The sequence below is a fragment of the Phaethon lepturus genome, unplaced genomic scaffold, assembly GCF_000687285.1.
Source record: "Phaethon lepturus isolate BGI_N335 unplaced genomic scaffold, ASM68728v1 Scaffold10715, whole genome shotgun sequence".
In the NCBI taxonomy this organism is placed as follows: domain Eukaryota; kingdom Metazoa; phylum Chordata; class Aves; order Phaethontiformes; family Phaethontidae; genus Phaethon; species Phaethon lepturus.
In genome coordinates, this window is record NW_010539866.1 from 2,102 (window position 1) to 19,475 (window position 17,374).

Consider the following 17,374-nt stretch of genomic DNA (forward strand, 5'->3'; position numbering starts at 1 on the left):
GGTGAAATTGCCAGTTATAAAGCTGAAAACAAGTGCAGCTGTAATTTATGCTTAACGATAGTATTATTACAAGTTGCCTTTGTTATCCACGAACTCAATTCTTATCCTAGCTATGAGAGGACAGGACCACTCCATGTTTGCTGTATTTTCACACATAAAATTGTTAAGTTATCTGGAAGAGGAAAAAATCATGAAGCTATCCTTTATCTTTCAGATTACTGTTTTTTTAAAAAAACAAAGTTACTTCTATCCCCCTTAATTTTAGTAAGGTCACATGTATTTATTCCACTATCTCTTTGAATGCATGTGTATTTCTGCAATCTCTGCAAACTGGCATGACCTTAATGACTATGTAAGTGACTGAAACTGCTATATAGTGTTGTTTGTAGATTCTGTATACATCAGACAATTGGATAAAGTTTGTCATTGTTTCCAGTTGTTAAAATGGGGGGGGGGAATAGCTCTTATTTTCATATTTAAAAATAAATTTGAAGTTACTGCTGCAGTTGGAAACTGTTTCAAAAATCATTGTATTCCGGAAGATTAACCTCTTTGACAACTACTTATAATACTTACCTGAAAACAGGCATTTCAGAGTACATCATTAAACATCAATTATTGTGTTGGGGTAAAGTTTACAAAAATTATGCAAGACTTACTACTCTTATTATAGACTACTATTCTTATTATAACTTTGCAAGGCATCCTTACTTTTAGTATGAAATCCTTTCTTTTAGGATGCAATCCTTTGATGCTGATACAGACTTTGCCCTGCTTGACCATACAGCTGTAACTGGAGAAAATACAATAACACTAGTAACTGTTTTTCCTTTTAACATACCTTCTCCAGGTAGATACGGACAAAACTGGGGAAACAAGACTTATAGAGCTGGACGAGTCATACAAGAGCGAGCATACAGTTTTCATAACACCACCTGAGATCCCTCATCTGCCAAATGGTGAAGAGCACCCTCTACAATACAGGTAACCTAAGGACACGGTGGGATGCTAGCCAAAATCCTAACAGCTGCCCTTGCAGAATTTAGTTTCTAGGTTCTTGTGATAACCACAAAGTACAGCTTTTTCCTGTCCCTTTGTGTTGCTCAAGTAAAAATGTGTATGTAAAATGCTTAGTGTGCCAGCTCTTTTGAAGTTTGAATGATTTTGTGTGTGCATACACACAGAAGCAATAATACTTAATAAAGCTGGCTGTGTGTTCACATTACATTGTGCTAGCTGTTGACACTTTTTAAGGTTAAAATTGAAATTAATGGACCCAGTCTGTTGGCCTGCTGCTACTGAGAATGATACAAGCTGCAGATACTCTTTGGAAAGAGAGTACATTTCAAAGAATCACTGAAAACTGGTGTTACTAATTTAATAATTATGTCAAATGAGTTTGTCTACTGGTTTCTTCATTAATTCTAAGAAACATGTTAAAATCTAATCTAATTTAATCTTTTAGATAGTTTGATATTGTTCATATTGATTTTTATAAACCTCTGTTTTGTGATGCTAAGCCACACAGATTTTTTTTTTTATTAACTAGGATCAATACTAATGTATTTGACACATCAATTAAAGAAAATGCTATGAAAGCAAATGTATTTATCAATTTAAGTTGCTTACACTGAAATAGCAGGTTAAGAGAATGTACAGACTTAAGAAATCGTGCAGATGGTATGCACATGACAAACCACTTTGTCAACGGTGTCTTTAAAGGCTTACTTTTGTGTTTTCTATTTCCTGTGTAGCTTCTAGTGCAACTCTGTAATTGATTTCATTTGATGTGATGTGTTTACTTTGGAACTGCCTTACAGGAGTTGTGATGCATTTCTTTTACAGCTATAATGGATTTCCAGTATTAAAACTGGATTTGTTTGAGCGACCTGAAGGATTTCTCACAGCACCAAATAACAAACTGTCCTCAAAAGCCAGTAGTCCCAACAGCCCGTCGCCAATGTTCAGAAGAACTAAACAGGTATTTGTGGGTATTCTTGTAGCGTGAGGTGGTTTGGGAAGTGACAGCTTGCTGCCTTCACCTTGAATTTGGCTATAAAGACTGACTGGCAGTGGCTGCAGCCTAACTAATGGTTCTTCACTGATACGGTGGCTATAGGGTAGCCATGCTAATTGTTCTTGGGATGTTTACCTGTGCTTCTTGCCTACACTGTATCATACAGGGCCCTTGTACACAGATTGTCATTTGCTGTGCTGTCCCTATACGTTCCGTGTTCTTCATGCTGTTCTCCATAAGCATAAATTGTTGGGCTTCCACATCCACTTTTTGATTGCTTTTCAGTCACCAGGGCTTTAAGAGGGACTCTAAACGTCAAATGTTCCTTACAAAAAATGCAGACCAAAAGTAATAGACATAAATTTAAAGAAATGCAAGGTTTTGAGAGGAACATTGCATAGCAATTGTTTTCTCTGCTTTCATTTTCTTTCCCACTTTATTATGTTGTTCATATTAATGTTGCAATTTCTGTATGGATAATGATACATGTTCATTTTTTAACATGTAGGTTTGTGTAATATGTATGTAAATATACACAAATAATCTTTATGATTCTTTACAGGAAATTAAATCTGCACATAAAATTGCTAAGAAGTACTCTTCCATACCACAGATGTGGTCCAGGTGTTTGTTACGTCACTGCTATGGTCTTTGGTTTATCTGCCTTCCTGCATATGTGAAAGTGTGCCATTCAAAAGTCAGGGCTCTGAGAACAGCATATGATGTGCTACAAAAAATGCATACCAAAAAAATAGATCCACCTGATGAGGTAAAAATAAGTCGACCCCAGAATTTCAGAAAAAGCCTATGGGTTTTATTGAATGGAGTACGTGTTTGACTATAGAAGCACAATACTAACTTTTGTGTATTTTCAGGTATGCTACCGAGTACTCATGCAGCTGTGTGGACAATATGGTCAGCCTGTGCTAGCAGTGAGAGTGCTTTTTGAAATGCAGAAAGCTGGCATTGACCCTAATGCCATTACTTATGGCTACTACAATAAGGTAAGTATTTTTGAAAGAGGAGGGGGGGAAAAAAATACGCATTTTTATCCAGGCAAATAGAAGCAAGCGAAATAAGGGAGCAGTTAAGATGTAATTCTGTCACTTCTAGTAACTGGAAGAAATACAAGACGGAACAATTGTGTTGGTTTTGTTTTTGTAGGTTTAGAAGTCTACTTTATAACTGCTAACATAACCCAGTTTGAAATTTAAGTTAATGATTTCACACCTCACTGTTCCTTATGATTACTTTATTTGACTTCGATATTTTCAAAATAGGCTGTTTTGGAAAGTACCTGGCCTTCAAGCAATCGAGGTGGCTATTTCCTATGGATGAAAATACGAAACGTCGTTTTAGGAATAGCACAGTTTAAAAAAGCATTGAAAAAGCTACCAGCAAACACCTCGCATGCAGCCATTCCTGGTAGAGTATTCACATCCTTTTCTTTTTTATTTTCGTGTTGATAAGAAAATTATTTCAAAAATCTTTCAGTTGTGAGTTTGATTATAAAACAGTTTTAGACCAAAAAAAATTCTTGCATAATTTTTTAAAAACTGTGGGGTTTTGTCTTTGAATCCAAAATAGTCTGCTTTTTATTTATTGTGTCAGCTCTTCATGGAGACAAAACATGAACCGGAAATCGATGTGGTAATTATCCTAGTTCATACAATAGCCAGTCTCATAACCGGCAGAAACTTCAATCTAGCCTTGCCTCCCCCCCCGCCCTTTTTTTGATGTTAGTTAAGAAGCAACTAGAACTAGTCCTTGAGTTTGTAGTAGTGTTTGCAGGTTCTATGTACCAACTGAAATGATCATATTTATTTTTATCTGGAATATAAGTACAATATTGGAGGCTGTAATTTTTGGTTTTCTTTCCAGTAGAATATGTTCAAATGGCTGTATTACCATGCTGGTGATTGCCTGTAGTTTGTAGGGGTTTTTTTAGGTACTACTTTCCACAGTACTTACTACTGATAAAGCAAGATAGTACATTTTAAAATAGCAGCAAAACAGTTAGTTTAGCTGTAGTTGACCTTGGCAGACCTTTACAATATACATTTATAAACGTATACATGTATAAATGCATGATGATTAGAAGATTCTGTGAATCATCTTTCAAGGTCCCTTCCAACCAGGGTTATTCTATGATTCCTGACAAACAGAATAGATATGATGGCCTTATGGCTAGACTATTTTTCCTAGATTCGGGAGACTACGGTCCTACTTATGGCTCCATCACTAGCCTTCCGGATGACTTTGAACAAATTTGCTTTATTTCTGCCTGTTCTTCATGAAGCTGACCTTCCTGATAAACCACTGTTTTGAAACCCATACAGTGCAAAGCACTGTATAAGAGCTTAGTGATGTTGGTCACAACTCGGACCATGTAAACAAGGTGTAATTAGTCCTTTACTAAGTAACTGTCATTTATATAATTTGCTTTTGACATCATCTGGTTTTTCAAGATCTCTTTGCATGAAAGCACATAGCTAGAATTCATGCTGACTCTTGAGGCAATCCCAAAAACTTTTCTATAAATTCCAGAATATTTTGTTATCTTTACAATAGCAACGAGGTGTTCACATTCTCTGTAGATTCAGTGCAGCATCTTTAGGGAAAAGAGGGAAAGAAGCTGGCTTTCAGCCATGTTATACCCTCTTGATCCTGGGCAGGTGCTTTACTGTTATCTCCTAAATGGCATGAGAGTAAATCCCCTAAAGATGCTGTGGGACTGCTGGAGACTTCAAGTTGACCTGGAAAAATGACATGGAGTGCGTGCGACTTGAAGTGCTCACTTAGTATTTCTAGTGAACAGAAACTGTCTTATCTGCTTTGTTAGTTTGCTTTATTTTGGTGCTAATGCTTTATAAAAACCTGGAAGAGGAACAACCTTTAGGCACAACCTAGTGTTGAGTAAACTTGGTTCTTGAAATCAAATTGGTCAGACTATATTGGGGCAGTGTTTTGTCTTAAGAATGACCAGATAGGGGCTTGAATGTTCACAGGGCTTTTTTTGGCTGGCATTGGTTATTTTTATTTTATTTTTATTTTAGTCTTATTTTGCAAACAAACTCATGGTTGCTGCTGCATTGTTTCAATGGTTTTGCTTTCTAGACTAAAACCATGAGAATTACATGCATTAACTCTGAGAAACATACTGTGCTAAAATGAAACCATATTTAGATGCCTCTTAGAATTCTTGAAAAGATGTGACATTTTGATCAAATAAACTAGGCAACACAATCAAAGACAAACAGTGTTTTAGTACAGTATTTAAAAAGAAATGTTGCAAATTACCCCTTTAATTTTCCTGTAGAGAGTATCACTTCAATGTTTATTTTGTAAAAGTAAGGCAATCATTTTTCTCATGTTTTTGTGGTAAAATGTTCACTGTTAATTGGAATGTACTTGATAAGAGGCCTTTGAATTACTGTGGATATTCAATTTATTCTGTTTAACAATGTCACGCTATTAAATACCATAATTGTCTTTATTCTGTCGTTGCCCTGTTATGACAGGGGGACTTTCAGACTTTGGCAATAACACATCATTCAAAGAAGAAGCCAGGCAAGGGAAAACTTGTCTTCAAGATATACAAGAACAAAAAGAGGACAAGGAAGAGAGTGACTCCAGTTCTTGTATGTATCTTGTGAATACAGATATCTAGTTCATTGTGGATAAATAGGGATTTCAGCAAAAGCTAAGTGGGGCAGCTGATTTTTTTTTTTTTTTTTGCAGTGAGTGTATATGATAATGCCAGTTTATGCCCATGCCTCAAGTTCTTTTCTCTAAATGTAATTTTCTGGATATCTAATGGTTTAACTTTTAAAATTACAGTTCTTTTTTTTCCCCCTCTTCTGTTTCAAATAAGTGATAATGGTAATATAAAGACTAAATGATAATTATGACTTAATGTTTTTGTCTTTAAAAAAAACCTAAATTGCTTTATAGGCATAATCTATAGGACAGCCTTTTGTACCAGTCTGTTTTCTTTATAAATCCCATAAGAGGAGAACAGCTGAATTTTTGCAGGTCTGTGAGAGAGGTCTGAATTACTCAGCTCCCTGGAATTCTCAAAATTTAGGAGATGCATCAGAAATGAGATGGGCTTTGGATTTGCTGTGGACTTTTTTTTTTTCCTTCAGGTTTTACATCTGCTACTCACGATTCCTTTAACTGCAGTTGGGCAGCATAGACTTTATGCAAGCATATAGCAGATCAGATTGTGTAGTAAAAATGTATAAGTAATATAGATTCCCATATACATTAATTGAGAATACTCTTCATAACAAATGATCTCCTAATAATACCATTATTTAAATTTTTCAGTGTGCTTTTTGCTACTATTTAACTGTCCCCTTGTCAAGTGGGAGCTGTGTAAAAGTATGAGAAAATATGGAACCAGAAAAGTTACTTCAGTGTTTTCTTTTCACCACAGTCTTCCTTCTAGCATTAGTATTTTTTCTTCCATTTGCTTGAAAATTTGTGTAAGTGTTTAACCCATGGTCATAAGAACATACTTGTAAGATGGCAGGCAGGTTATTTAGGTTTAATAAAAGTTTTGAGGACACAGAAAATGTGAATTCTGCTGAAAGCTTGCATTATTTTTAACCATAATTAAGACAAGCTTGTGTCTCTCTATAGTAGTATTATGTGCTGAAAATGGTTTACGCTTTTGAATACAACTTGAGAATATTAAGTTGCTTGAATTCCTTTAAAGAAGTAATTGTCTGTTTTGCGTAGCCACCTGACAACAGAATTTGTCTTTCATATCTAAAAGAGGTGAATATAAATACTGAAACACTTGCTTCATTTCTCTCGTGTAGTCATGGTCATGGGGGTCATGGAATCTCTACGAAGAGAGGCTCGTTGACCCTGAGCTGTTGCAAAGGCAGGAAAAAATACTCTTAATGCCTATCATTTGCAAGTGAACAAGAGTGGTCTTAGTCTCCACAACCACTACAAATTTGGTGTGCAAGTACTGCTTACTTGGACTCTGTGTACAGAAGCTTAAGAAACTTCAAGTTATAAAAGTAGTGCCAGGAATTAAATATCCATAGTTCAGTTGTTCCAGCTTGAAAACCTCTGCCCAAGTAGATATCAGCCTGTGCATTATGGGATATGTACAACATGCTGTCACTTAATCCTGCCTAAAGCGTCTAGTAGGTAATGGAAACTTGAGATTTAAATTAAATTGCTTTGACTCTAAAGAAGTGTCTGTCATTTTCTATATACAGTGTCTGAAGTGGAGAGCACAAAAGGGAGTGGTGACTGCCTACCTAAACTAAATTATCAGAACTCAAGTAATGCCAAAGCTGCTTCTAGCATAGTGCGGCTCAACGGTACAGTTGACAATACCATCGCAGAAGCTAGCGTGGGTGAGTGGAAGAGGAAGTACATTTTGGTTCTTGTACAGTTTTTGTGTTTATGTATTCTATTTCTAAGAAGAGCTCCAAGCAGCGTGCCCCAGTTCTGTTGTCTGCAAAACTTGCCGCACTTTATTGGTGTAACGACAGTGACCAATGAAATTTGTGGGAACGACTTTGTGGGGGTCAGTTTAGGTTGGAGTCTGCATGTGCTCTGTCAGGGAGATGTCTGAATATTCTGCATTTCCAGATTTACTTTTTTTCTTGTTTGCCTTTTTTTTTTTTCCTATAGTTAACATCTGCTTACAAAATCCCATGTCTTTACTAATGTCAAATCTGGTTATTATAATACTGTCAGCTGTGCTTGAAATACTGTAATACCATACTTCAAAATCTGCATCTTTATGCTCTGGCAAAACAGTGGCTATTTCTCTGACAATAACTCTTTTTTTTTTTTTTTGTCTCTATTTCTAATTCATCAGTGTTGCACTTCTTTGCAATTTCCCTGGCTTTCAAACCTCTTAATAATGGAGTATGTCTCTGAAAGAGGAAACTAGATACATCTAAGACTTTTCTTGATGATGTCTCTCAAAGTATTCTTGAGTTGTGTGATTCGACTCCCTTTTCAATGTTTTATCATCTGACCCTTTCTAGAAGTTATGACCATGGTCAACTTCCAACCACTAGCACAATACTTAGTGAATTAATCTCTCAGTGTTGTAAACTGTTTGAAAGATGAGACAAATCTGAATTCTTTTGTAATTTTGTTTAGTTTTCTTGCGTAGCAAGAAATAAAGCACCTTTCATCTGTTTTTCAGAGAAATCTGTAGGATTGATGTTTACATCATCTTTTGAAGATGCCAGTGAAGGAGAAGTTATAAAAAGTAAATCCTTAAGAAAGAGACATAAAAGCGCAGTAGAACCTGACTTAAGGGAGATACCATGGGAAGGCAGAAACCGTAACCTCAGTGGAGATGGCTTAGTGGGACTCATGCTAAATAGAATAAATCAGGAAGCAAACCCTGGAGAAATTGTTGAAAAACTGGGAGCTGATGCCAAAATCCTATCTAGTGCATTACAGAAAAGCATAAGGCCAAAAACTCTTAATATCAGAACTTCCTCTTTAGGATCTAAGAGAGAAAGCCTGGAGAAAGAATCTAGTGATGAAGATGCAGCTTTTGATTGCAGTTTTACAGATAAAACAGAGTCTCCTGTTATCTTTGATCTGGAAGACTTGGATGCAGAACCTGAAACATCTACAGCAGTGAAATCCTCCAGTGAAAAATCTAGAAGGCTGCAAAGAAAGAGCAGCTTTCCAGTAAAGCCAGTTGAAAAGACAGATGTTGAAACAGGATTTGATCCATTATCCCTGCTGGTTGCTGAGACAGAACAGCAGAAAGAGGATGAGGAGGATGACGATGATAGAAGTGTTTCTACTCCATCTGCAAGGCGAGATTTAGCTGAAGAAATAGTGATGTACATGAACAACATGAGCAGCCCTTTGTCAAGTCGTGCCCCAAGTATTGAGTTGCAAAAACCCTATGATGACAGAAATGCTAATAAAAAGAGCCCAACAGTAATCCAACCTTGTAGGAGGTCCAGCCTTCCCCCGAACTCCCCAAGACCATCCAGTCTTACCAAATCCAAGAGCTATCATGCAAAAAATGAAGAAAGGCCAAGAGACAGGTTTTGGTCCTCCCCAGCTTATTCCCCAAACAGTCCAGCAAAGGAACAGCCACAAGATGCAACTAGTGCGTTAGCACTTGTGTCTTCACCATCATTCAACTTGGATACGCTGTTAACACCTAAGTTGGATGTTCTAAAAAGCAGCATGTTTTCTGCTGGAAAAGGGGTTGCAGAGAAAGCTAGCAAGTGGTACTCAAAATTTACAATGTATGCTGCATCCTCAAAGGTAAATTTTATAATTACTTTTTTGTACTCTCCTCCCCCCCACCCCACCCCCACCCTCAGGTCCTATAAATGAAGGAAAAAGCTTTGTAAAGGTTTATTCACTGACTTGTATGTGATGAATCCCCCATTTGAATGACACGCATCATGGTAGACTGTGCATTAAGTTGTTTTAATCATGTTTGAATTGCCAGGATCCTAATTTTATTGTCTTGAATCGAGCAAAATTTTGGTCTAGCATGAGGATATTTAATGGGAAACCGTAAGTATACTGTAGTGTGTTGACAGGGCAGAAAAGACAGCTCTGCCTTCCCTTACTTACCTAAAGAAAAAGATACTTAAACAAACAAAGTTTTTAAGTCTTTACTGCTTGTATGAAAAAAGGGATTTCATTTAGATATTTTTATTAAAAGAATATTTAAAAAAGAATCTTCATGTAGCTATTTAACCCTGAGTGAAACTTGCCTTGTTTCACATCGGTTCTGAATACATATCTGAGCTGAATGATTTTCCAAGGAGGAAAGTTCATGCCTTGAATTTACTGAGACAAGGAAGGCTGCCTCTTATTTTCAGAAATATTTTTGCTTTCCTTTCTTTTCCTCAGTGGAATGTGTTTTCTCCTCTCAGGATCAAAATTCAGACCGAGCAAGTGTTTCATCTCTTGGAGCTCTGGACTCAGAATCTACTTCCCTAACTGATGAAGATGTGTGCAATGATTTTGAAAGTGCTTCTCCTCAGGAGAATACTACATCAGAAATGAAGGGAATTGGCCTCAGCAGGACAAGCCTAGAAAGCTCAGCTTCCCACGATGGCTCATCAAAACAATTTGACCAGTGTGGTAAGAGGCAGCTTTTGCATTTCATTCATCAACGTGAACAAAAATATTCCAATTTTTGAAATTGTTCTTTCATAATTCTCAGTTTGGGATCATCCTAGTCATTAGTCATTTTTGTGGAAGAAGTAAATCTTTATTTTCCTACCTGCAAACTATTACTCATACCGAGATGTCCATACCTATGGATATTTTAGTTGTAGAACCTTGGTTTGGGTGTTCTTTTGTGTGGAACAACTTGCACAGTAACTTCTGTCCCTGAATAAGTTTCTGGATGCTACAACTATGAAAATAAAAGACCCGTTAAGTCCTTCAGTATTCATGTAATCATCTTACTTGTATAAGCTGTACAGCTCCAGAAAACGTCTACAAAAACTTTCAAATGTTAACTTTATTAGTCTGGTTTTGTTTTGTAAAAGTAGTAACTGTTTCTGGAAAATTGTTACCATTTTCTATAAATGACTGTTGAAGCTGATTATCAGACAGACTTTGGGGGGTTTTTTATTCCTAATCTGTGCTGGATAATTGGTAGTGACTGTTATATTGATTTCTGTGCTATTGTCATTACGCAGTACAGTTTGTTAAGCTGAATCAGGCTGAAAGGAGGATCTGTCTACTTAAATCCCTCTACTTAGCACCTAGAAGAGCATGCCCAGATTTGGCCCCCCAGTTTGTGGGATGTGGAGGAACTGGAGAGGGGCAGTGGAGGCTGCCATCATGGCCAGGGGGTTGGGGCATCCTGAGGCTGTGAGGGGAGCCTGGCTCGTTTAGTGTGGCGAAGAGAAGGGTCAGGGATATCTGCAGTCACAAGCAGCACCTCTTATCCTTTCCTAGTCTTTATCCAGAGAGACAGCGTGGGTATGAATTACTTAATCTGTAAAATTTGTTTCCAAGCTACCAACTGTTGTAAAAGAAGAAAACTGAACATATGGAAATTCTATGTTGGTAGATGGTATTTTTGCGGCTGGTGGTGCTAGGCAGATGGCAGCCTCACACTCCAGCTTCACGTTTCTTTCTGTCTGAGTATGTCTGATTTGTTGCATCTTCCATCACACATTTCATAACTGCAGTATTGTTTGACCAGAAAAAGAGTTTACTAAAAACGCATATTCTGAATAACTTAATACTTTGGGTTTCTTCTGTTAATAGGTTCTCTTTCAAAGTTCCCTCTGCCTGACAAATCAGAGTTGATATCTTCTTGCAGTACAAGCAGTACCAGTGTGTTTCAGAACTACGCTATGGAGGTACAAGATGATTTATTGATTTTAATTGATATGCTAAAAGCAGATGTTTTTAAATATAAATGCTATCTGAATCTCTGTTAAAGTTCAAAGCTTAAAACTAATCCACTGAAAGATAAATATTTCTGTGACAGACTAGCTTTCATTTCAAATCCTGCTCTAGAGATGTCTTTATTGCAGTTATATCTTTTGGTCCTTAAAGCTGCAGTTCTCAAGAATTTAAGAGTTGGATACCATTGAATTCTGGCACCTAAATCTCTTGCACAACTAAATTTGTTTAAGGTGAAAATACCAAGTCTTAAATAGCACTATACATTTAAAAAATACAGAATAGATAACTAGCTATTTCGTGTTGTAGCTTCTAGTAAGATCATTTTGGTTTTCACTATTACACTGGGTTTGGGTGGCTCCTTTTTTCTTCTTCCTTTTTTTGGTTCAGTGGATTTGGATTAACGACTGGTCATTTTCATCTTTTTTTCCTCTCATTTCTGTTATACTGACAGTCACTACAGAAGAATGTTCCAATTCTAAAAATGATTTTTGTAGCTGCATAATATTGCTGTACTATTGTGTTTTCAAACAGATTACAAATGATGTGTTATTTTTTATAAAAATACTATTGAATAACTGGCTGGCTTTACTCTGGGGATCCATAAAAGGATCACCTAACTCACTTAACTAAAGTATATTTATTTCACGAGCGTAGTTCCAGATCCCAGTCTACGTGCTACAATAGAACAAAAACCTGCATTTAATAAATTTTTCAGACAACGTTCATTCCAGTCATTTAGCATATCAGCTGTCTGCTAATGCAGTTTGGATTTAAGAATTAATAGTTGTTCTGAAATACACAGCTTTAAACCCAAATGTTGCAACCTAAAGCCTGGGAACAGATCTGTGGTTGAACTTGTACACAAGTGTTGAGCAGTATTCAGCTAAGGGCAAAGATTTTGGCAATAGTTTTAACTGCCTTGTAAAAGAAGACTAGTTTTGAGAATGTGTAACAGCGGAGTTCTGTTATCGCCTGTGTGCAGGTCCTCATCTCAAGCTGTTCACGATGCCGAACTTGTGACTGTTTGGTTCATGATGAAGAAATCATGGCAGGTTGGACAGCAGATGATTCAAATCTCAATACCACGTGTCCTTTTTGTGGCAATTTATTCCTGCCTTTTTTAAGCATAGAAATCAGAGATCTTCGGCGACCTGGACGGTAATAACATTATTTGAATTTTCCTTCGGTTTTGAATGCTCATAATTGTGAAGTGGTTTTTGTTTAATTTTTCTAGATAATATTAAGCTTTTGCTTTCCCTGCAGTTATTTTCTGAAGTCCAGCCCTTCTACAGAAAACATGCAGTTCCCATCACTTTTTGCAAATCAGAGTGGGAAGTCCTGTAACACTGCAGCTACTGTTGGTCTTGCTACATCTCTAATGTCTGTTCAAGAAGATATAAATTCAAATAGGTAAACCCGCGTTTTCTGCATAGAAGTTATCCAGGTTCTCTGTGGATGTGCATGTATTCCCGAGCAACAGAAATAAATGTACTAAGATACTGTCTGTAGAGGAGAAATTGTTTTGAGAGAGGATCTCCTTGCTGCCTCTCCCTTATCTCTGAGTTGGCCACGTCATACTTTTTCAGTATAGTGTTTACCATGTCATCCTAAATATAAAAATTCATATAGGCATCTGTAATTCTGCAGATTTTTGAACACTTTTAGGATGCTTGTGTTCATTATCAGCGCAAGGGGGAATAAAACTTGCACTGTAGCGTGAATGAGTGTGGTGGCTGACAAGGTAGAATTTGAGGCGTCAGGTTGATTATTTCAGATTTATTTCTATCTGTGTACATTTTAGAGCACTCAGACTAAAACAAAAAGCTGAGATTCTTAACTTTTTTTTTCTCCTAGCAAATCTAAGCAGCATGACAATATTTGTGCCAGAAGCATCCAGATCCCCACAGGAAGAAGACAAAATACTTCTGGGTCAGAATGTACAAGTCACCCTGTAGCAAGGAGTATCAGTACTTTTGGTCCATTGGAAGAAGATGAGAAGGAAAACCAGAAGATCAGCCATATCATTCCTACTGGTAGCCTGCCTGCTACTTTGCAAGGACCAACAGTGTGTAGTTTTTCTACCTTAAATGTTTGGGTTTTTTTAAGCATGTGATAGATCAGAGAAATGTGAAACAGCGTTAATTAGGAGAACAGAATTAACCATCCCAAATTATGAGAAATGCTAGGTTAGCTTTTAGATGTTGGTGTGTCTCAGGGAACAAAAGCATTCATAAGACTTGTAAAGATAGTTACATTCCAACTAATGGCATTTTTTTTTTCTTTTTACCATAGGATTCTTTGGGCCTAGAATGGCGCTTACCTAGTCCTGATCCTATAACAGTTCCTTATCTCAGTCCACTAGTGGTATGGAAAGAGCTCGAGAGCTTACTTGAAAATGAAGGAGATCATGCGATAACAGTGGCAGACTTTGTAGATCATCATCCTATTGTGTTCTGGAATTTGGTGTGGTATTTCAGACGCTTGGACTTGCCCAGCAACTTACCAGGATTAATACTTTCTTCAGAGCACTGTAATAAAAACTCTAAGGTATGGAATCAGTTAGGAAATACTGACATACGAGAAATACTTGTTTTCCCATATAGGAAATCATTAGATAATTCAGTAACTCTTAGAAATGTGTTTTACAATACGCTGGGCCCAGTCCCGAATTAGTAAAGAATGTGTAAACCGAGGGAAAACATGTGTAACTCCAGAACTCGGGCTCAGCAGTACGTGTGTGGAGTGTTTAGCTTTTACCACTCATACTGTAATTTGTGATCCTCAGTTACAAAGATAAGTTTCTAGTTGGTTTTATTGCAGTTTGACTAGTTAAGCAGTAGGAGGACAGAGTTACAATTTTCGGACTGTAGGAAGATTTGCTGTCACTGTGACATCCCATTCAGATTTTGCTTCCTCTGGTTTTACAGCAATTTTAATATTGAAGCCTTTTGGCACAAGGCCTATAGATGTGAAGATTTATTTTAAATACAGGAGTCCTCTGTCATGGGTCTGTAGTAAAATATCTTTCTTTATGCATTCTCCTGTTCAGATTCCACGAAACTGTATGTCAGAGGACAGTAAATATGTTCTTATTCAGATGCTATGGGACAATATGAAATTGCATCAGGATCCAAGGCAGCCTCTGTATATCTTGTGGAATGCTCAGAGTAAGCTTTGTTTCTTGTGATATTTTTAAAGAGCAATTTTCATTTTGAGCAACTGAAGAATGTTGAAAAAAGGTGTCCTTGTGGGTAGTTCACGCAAGATACAGAACTGATTTTTGATCATACTACTTTTTGTCTTGCAGGTCAAAATCGCACTCTTTTGTTTGAGAGTGAGTGTTAAGTTTGGTGTTGCTATTCTAAGTTTGTGGGACTTGTTTTGGGAGGGAGGGTGGTTGTATGTTTAGCAGTAAACTGCTTGAACGAGTTTAGTTTTCTAGAATATCTGTTTGAAATCATTGACCGGTATCTCCAGTGGCTTTTTTTTCATTGGGAAGGGAGGAATAAGAGGGAATATGTTTCAGTGACACACTGAACTTAAATTGTCAGTTCATCCACTTTGCTTGTTTTCTTATTTTTAGAATTTGCTTACTAAGAATTTTGTTGCCAGTGTTGGATCATATGCCTGAAAATAGCTCATGACCCATTACGGCTGTTGAGTTTCTCTTTAAGTGCTTTTTGTGTTTCTTTACGTGGATGTTATTTTGACTTGATGTTTATTGTTCTTTGTTCACTACATATATGTCAACATTTTCAGTTTGTGTAGCCTTCCACCTTTTTTAATAACATTTCTACTTGTTACACACAGAATGTATTTATTCTTACAGCTTTTCTAATGTTTTTCAGCCCAGAAGTACCCAGTGGTCCATTTATTGCAAAAAGATGATGACTCTTTTAACCAGGAGCTCTTGAGAAGTATGGTGAAAAGCATTAAGATGAATGATGTGTATGGACCAATGAGCCAAATATTGGAGAGATTGAACAAATGGCCACATATTAAAAGACAGAGGTAAGAATACAAACATGCCCAACTGGAGCAAGTTTGGACAACAATAAGGCTATATTTTTGTAGTGTGTTTGTTAAAGAAAAAAGAACTTTTTTTAGCAATGCTCTCAAGTTTGTCACTGAGGCTGGTAAATATTTTTCTTTTTTGTGATAACTTTCACAAACTTATTTTAGAAAAAAAATTGGAGAAACTAATTTTCACTCATTCCCTCTCCCCTTTATAGCCACCTCTTTTTCTTCTTACCTATGAATGATGGGAAGGCAAGTAGGGAGTGTGTACATCTTTGTATATTTCATTATTAAATGTTATATTTTTACAATATTTTTTAAAATCAAAAATATCCACTTGTTTCTAGCATGCATGGGTGGATTTTTTGTTTATTTTTAAGTTTCCAGTAGGGAAAAGAAGGGGGGGACCTAAGGTTAAGTTGCATATTTGGGAAGGTTTTTTCCATTGGCAGTGGAATCAGTGAAAATTATTTCCTATGAATTTGTATTTCTTGCCTGGATTTACTGATTTTTATTTAGAATAAGATACATAGCAGCCTTTTCAACAGCTAAAGCATTGACAAGGTGTTTATTTGGTTGTCTGCCTGCTTTTTCAAGATCATGTAGAAAAGCAAAAAAGCAAGCTCCTTACCCGATTGTCAAATTTGGTGGGTGCCTTAAGCGCATGCTTCGCTCTGCGTGTGCTTAAGGCATCTACTGACGTGCCGGAAATTGCATCAAGGACGCGTGATATCCGTATGTGGGGAGTCCAGGGCGTTCTCCAGAGGTCAGAAGTGGCAATGTTTTGGAGGTGGCAATCGGGAATTATGTTCAAAATGCCACTTTTTTTAAAAAAAAAAAAGGTATCTTTAAATGCTTCGATCTATTTTTAATATAGATTGTTTTGCGGGATATTATTGCAGTACATAAATAGACATTTCTTTTTATAATTTCAGGAGCCTTTACAGAGAAATACTATTTCTTTCACTTGTTGCCCTAGGAAGAGATAACATTGATATAGGTAAGTTTTATAAATTATTCAAATAAGCATAGATGATTAATGTAGGCAAACTAGTTTTTCAGCTTCCAAAAAAAACCCCAAAAACCTGTAGATTAGGTGTGTGCCTTTCTATGGTAAGTGCGGAATAAAAAGGACTTTACAGTTATTTTCCGCTGATAAGCGTACTAGCTGTCATTGTATTTGGGTTGTGTTTTTGAGCACGGTATATAGAATTTGATTTTCTGTTTCTGCAGATGCTTTTGACAGAGAGTACAAAATGGCCTATGACCGTCTCACAGCTAATCAAGTGAAGAATACTCACAACTGTGATAGACCGCCAAGTACTGGAGTGATGGAATGCAGAAAGATTTTTGGAGAACCATATCTTTAAATATACCTAGCTAAAGAGGTGATACCTATGATGTGTACCTGTGTAAAATAACCACTTCAGTAACCATAAGGAACATCTCAGTCTTCAGTGTTCAAGAATGTATGTACGAATGTACTGTGGCAGCCGGCCTTGGAAAAATTAGGCCTATCTACAGTTGTGGAAATGGATAGAGTGAAAAATGGGCCAAATATTATTTCCCTGTCCCTTGTCCTTTCTGCAAATCGATGTGTAGAAAGGATTCTAAACAAAAACAGTTCTTTAATTTGGGACAACATATTACAGTTCCCTTCTTAAAAGTAAATAACAGGTGGACAAACAATGCACTGAAACTAACGTGAGCGAAGTAAATTCTTCAAAATCTATTGTTTACATAGAATATTCATGATGTTATGAAGAGCATACAAAGTTGTATTATACATATTTTAAATTGTTTATAGTAAGTTGATATTTTTTTAATTTTTTTAAATTACTGGAGTGAATTTTAAATGGACTTGCTGCATAAGCAACGCAGTGCTTATTTTTTTTGCAGTACACTGCTATTTATAGTAACTTGTCCAGTTACTTTTTG

The 17,374-nt window shown here is 36.6% G+C and overlaps 1 protein-coding gene across 1 annotated transcript; it reads left to right on the plus strand.

Moving 5' to 3' along the window:
• Window positions 1-850: 850 nt before the first annotated feature.
• DENND4A (DENN/MADD domain containing 4A) lies at window positions 851-16,806 on the plus strand (the record flags this gene model as incomplete). Its single annotated transcript, XM_010287256.1, has 19 exons — window positions 851-984; window positions 1,846-1,981; window positions 2,580-2,786; window positions 2,893-3,021; window positions 3,298-3,442; window positions 5,539-5,658; window positions 7,258-7,398; window positions 8,205-9,298; window positions 9,922-10,132; window positions 11,276-11,370; window positions 12,402-12,577; window positions 12,683-12,829; window positions 13,274-13,484; window positions 13,712-13,966; window positions 14,469-14,586; window positions 14,727-14,753; window positions 15,268-15,430; window positions 16,372-16,436; window positions 16,670-16,806. Coding segments are annotated over 19 exons (3,711 nt in total), but the record flags the coding sequence as incomplete, so codon positions are not given.
• Between the last annotated feature and the right edge of the window lie 568 nt (window positions 16,807-17,374).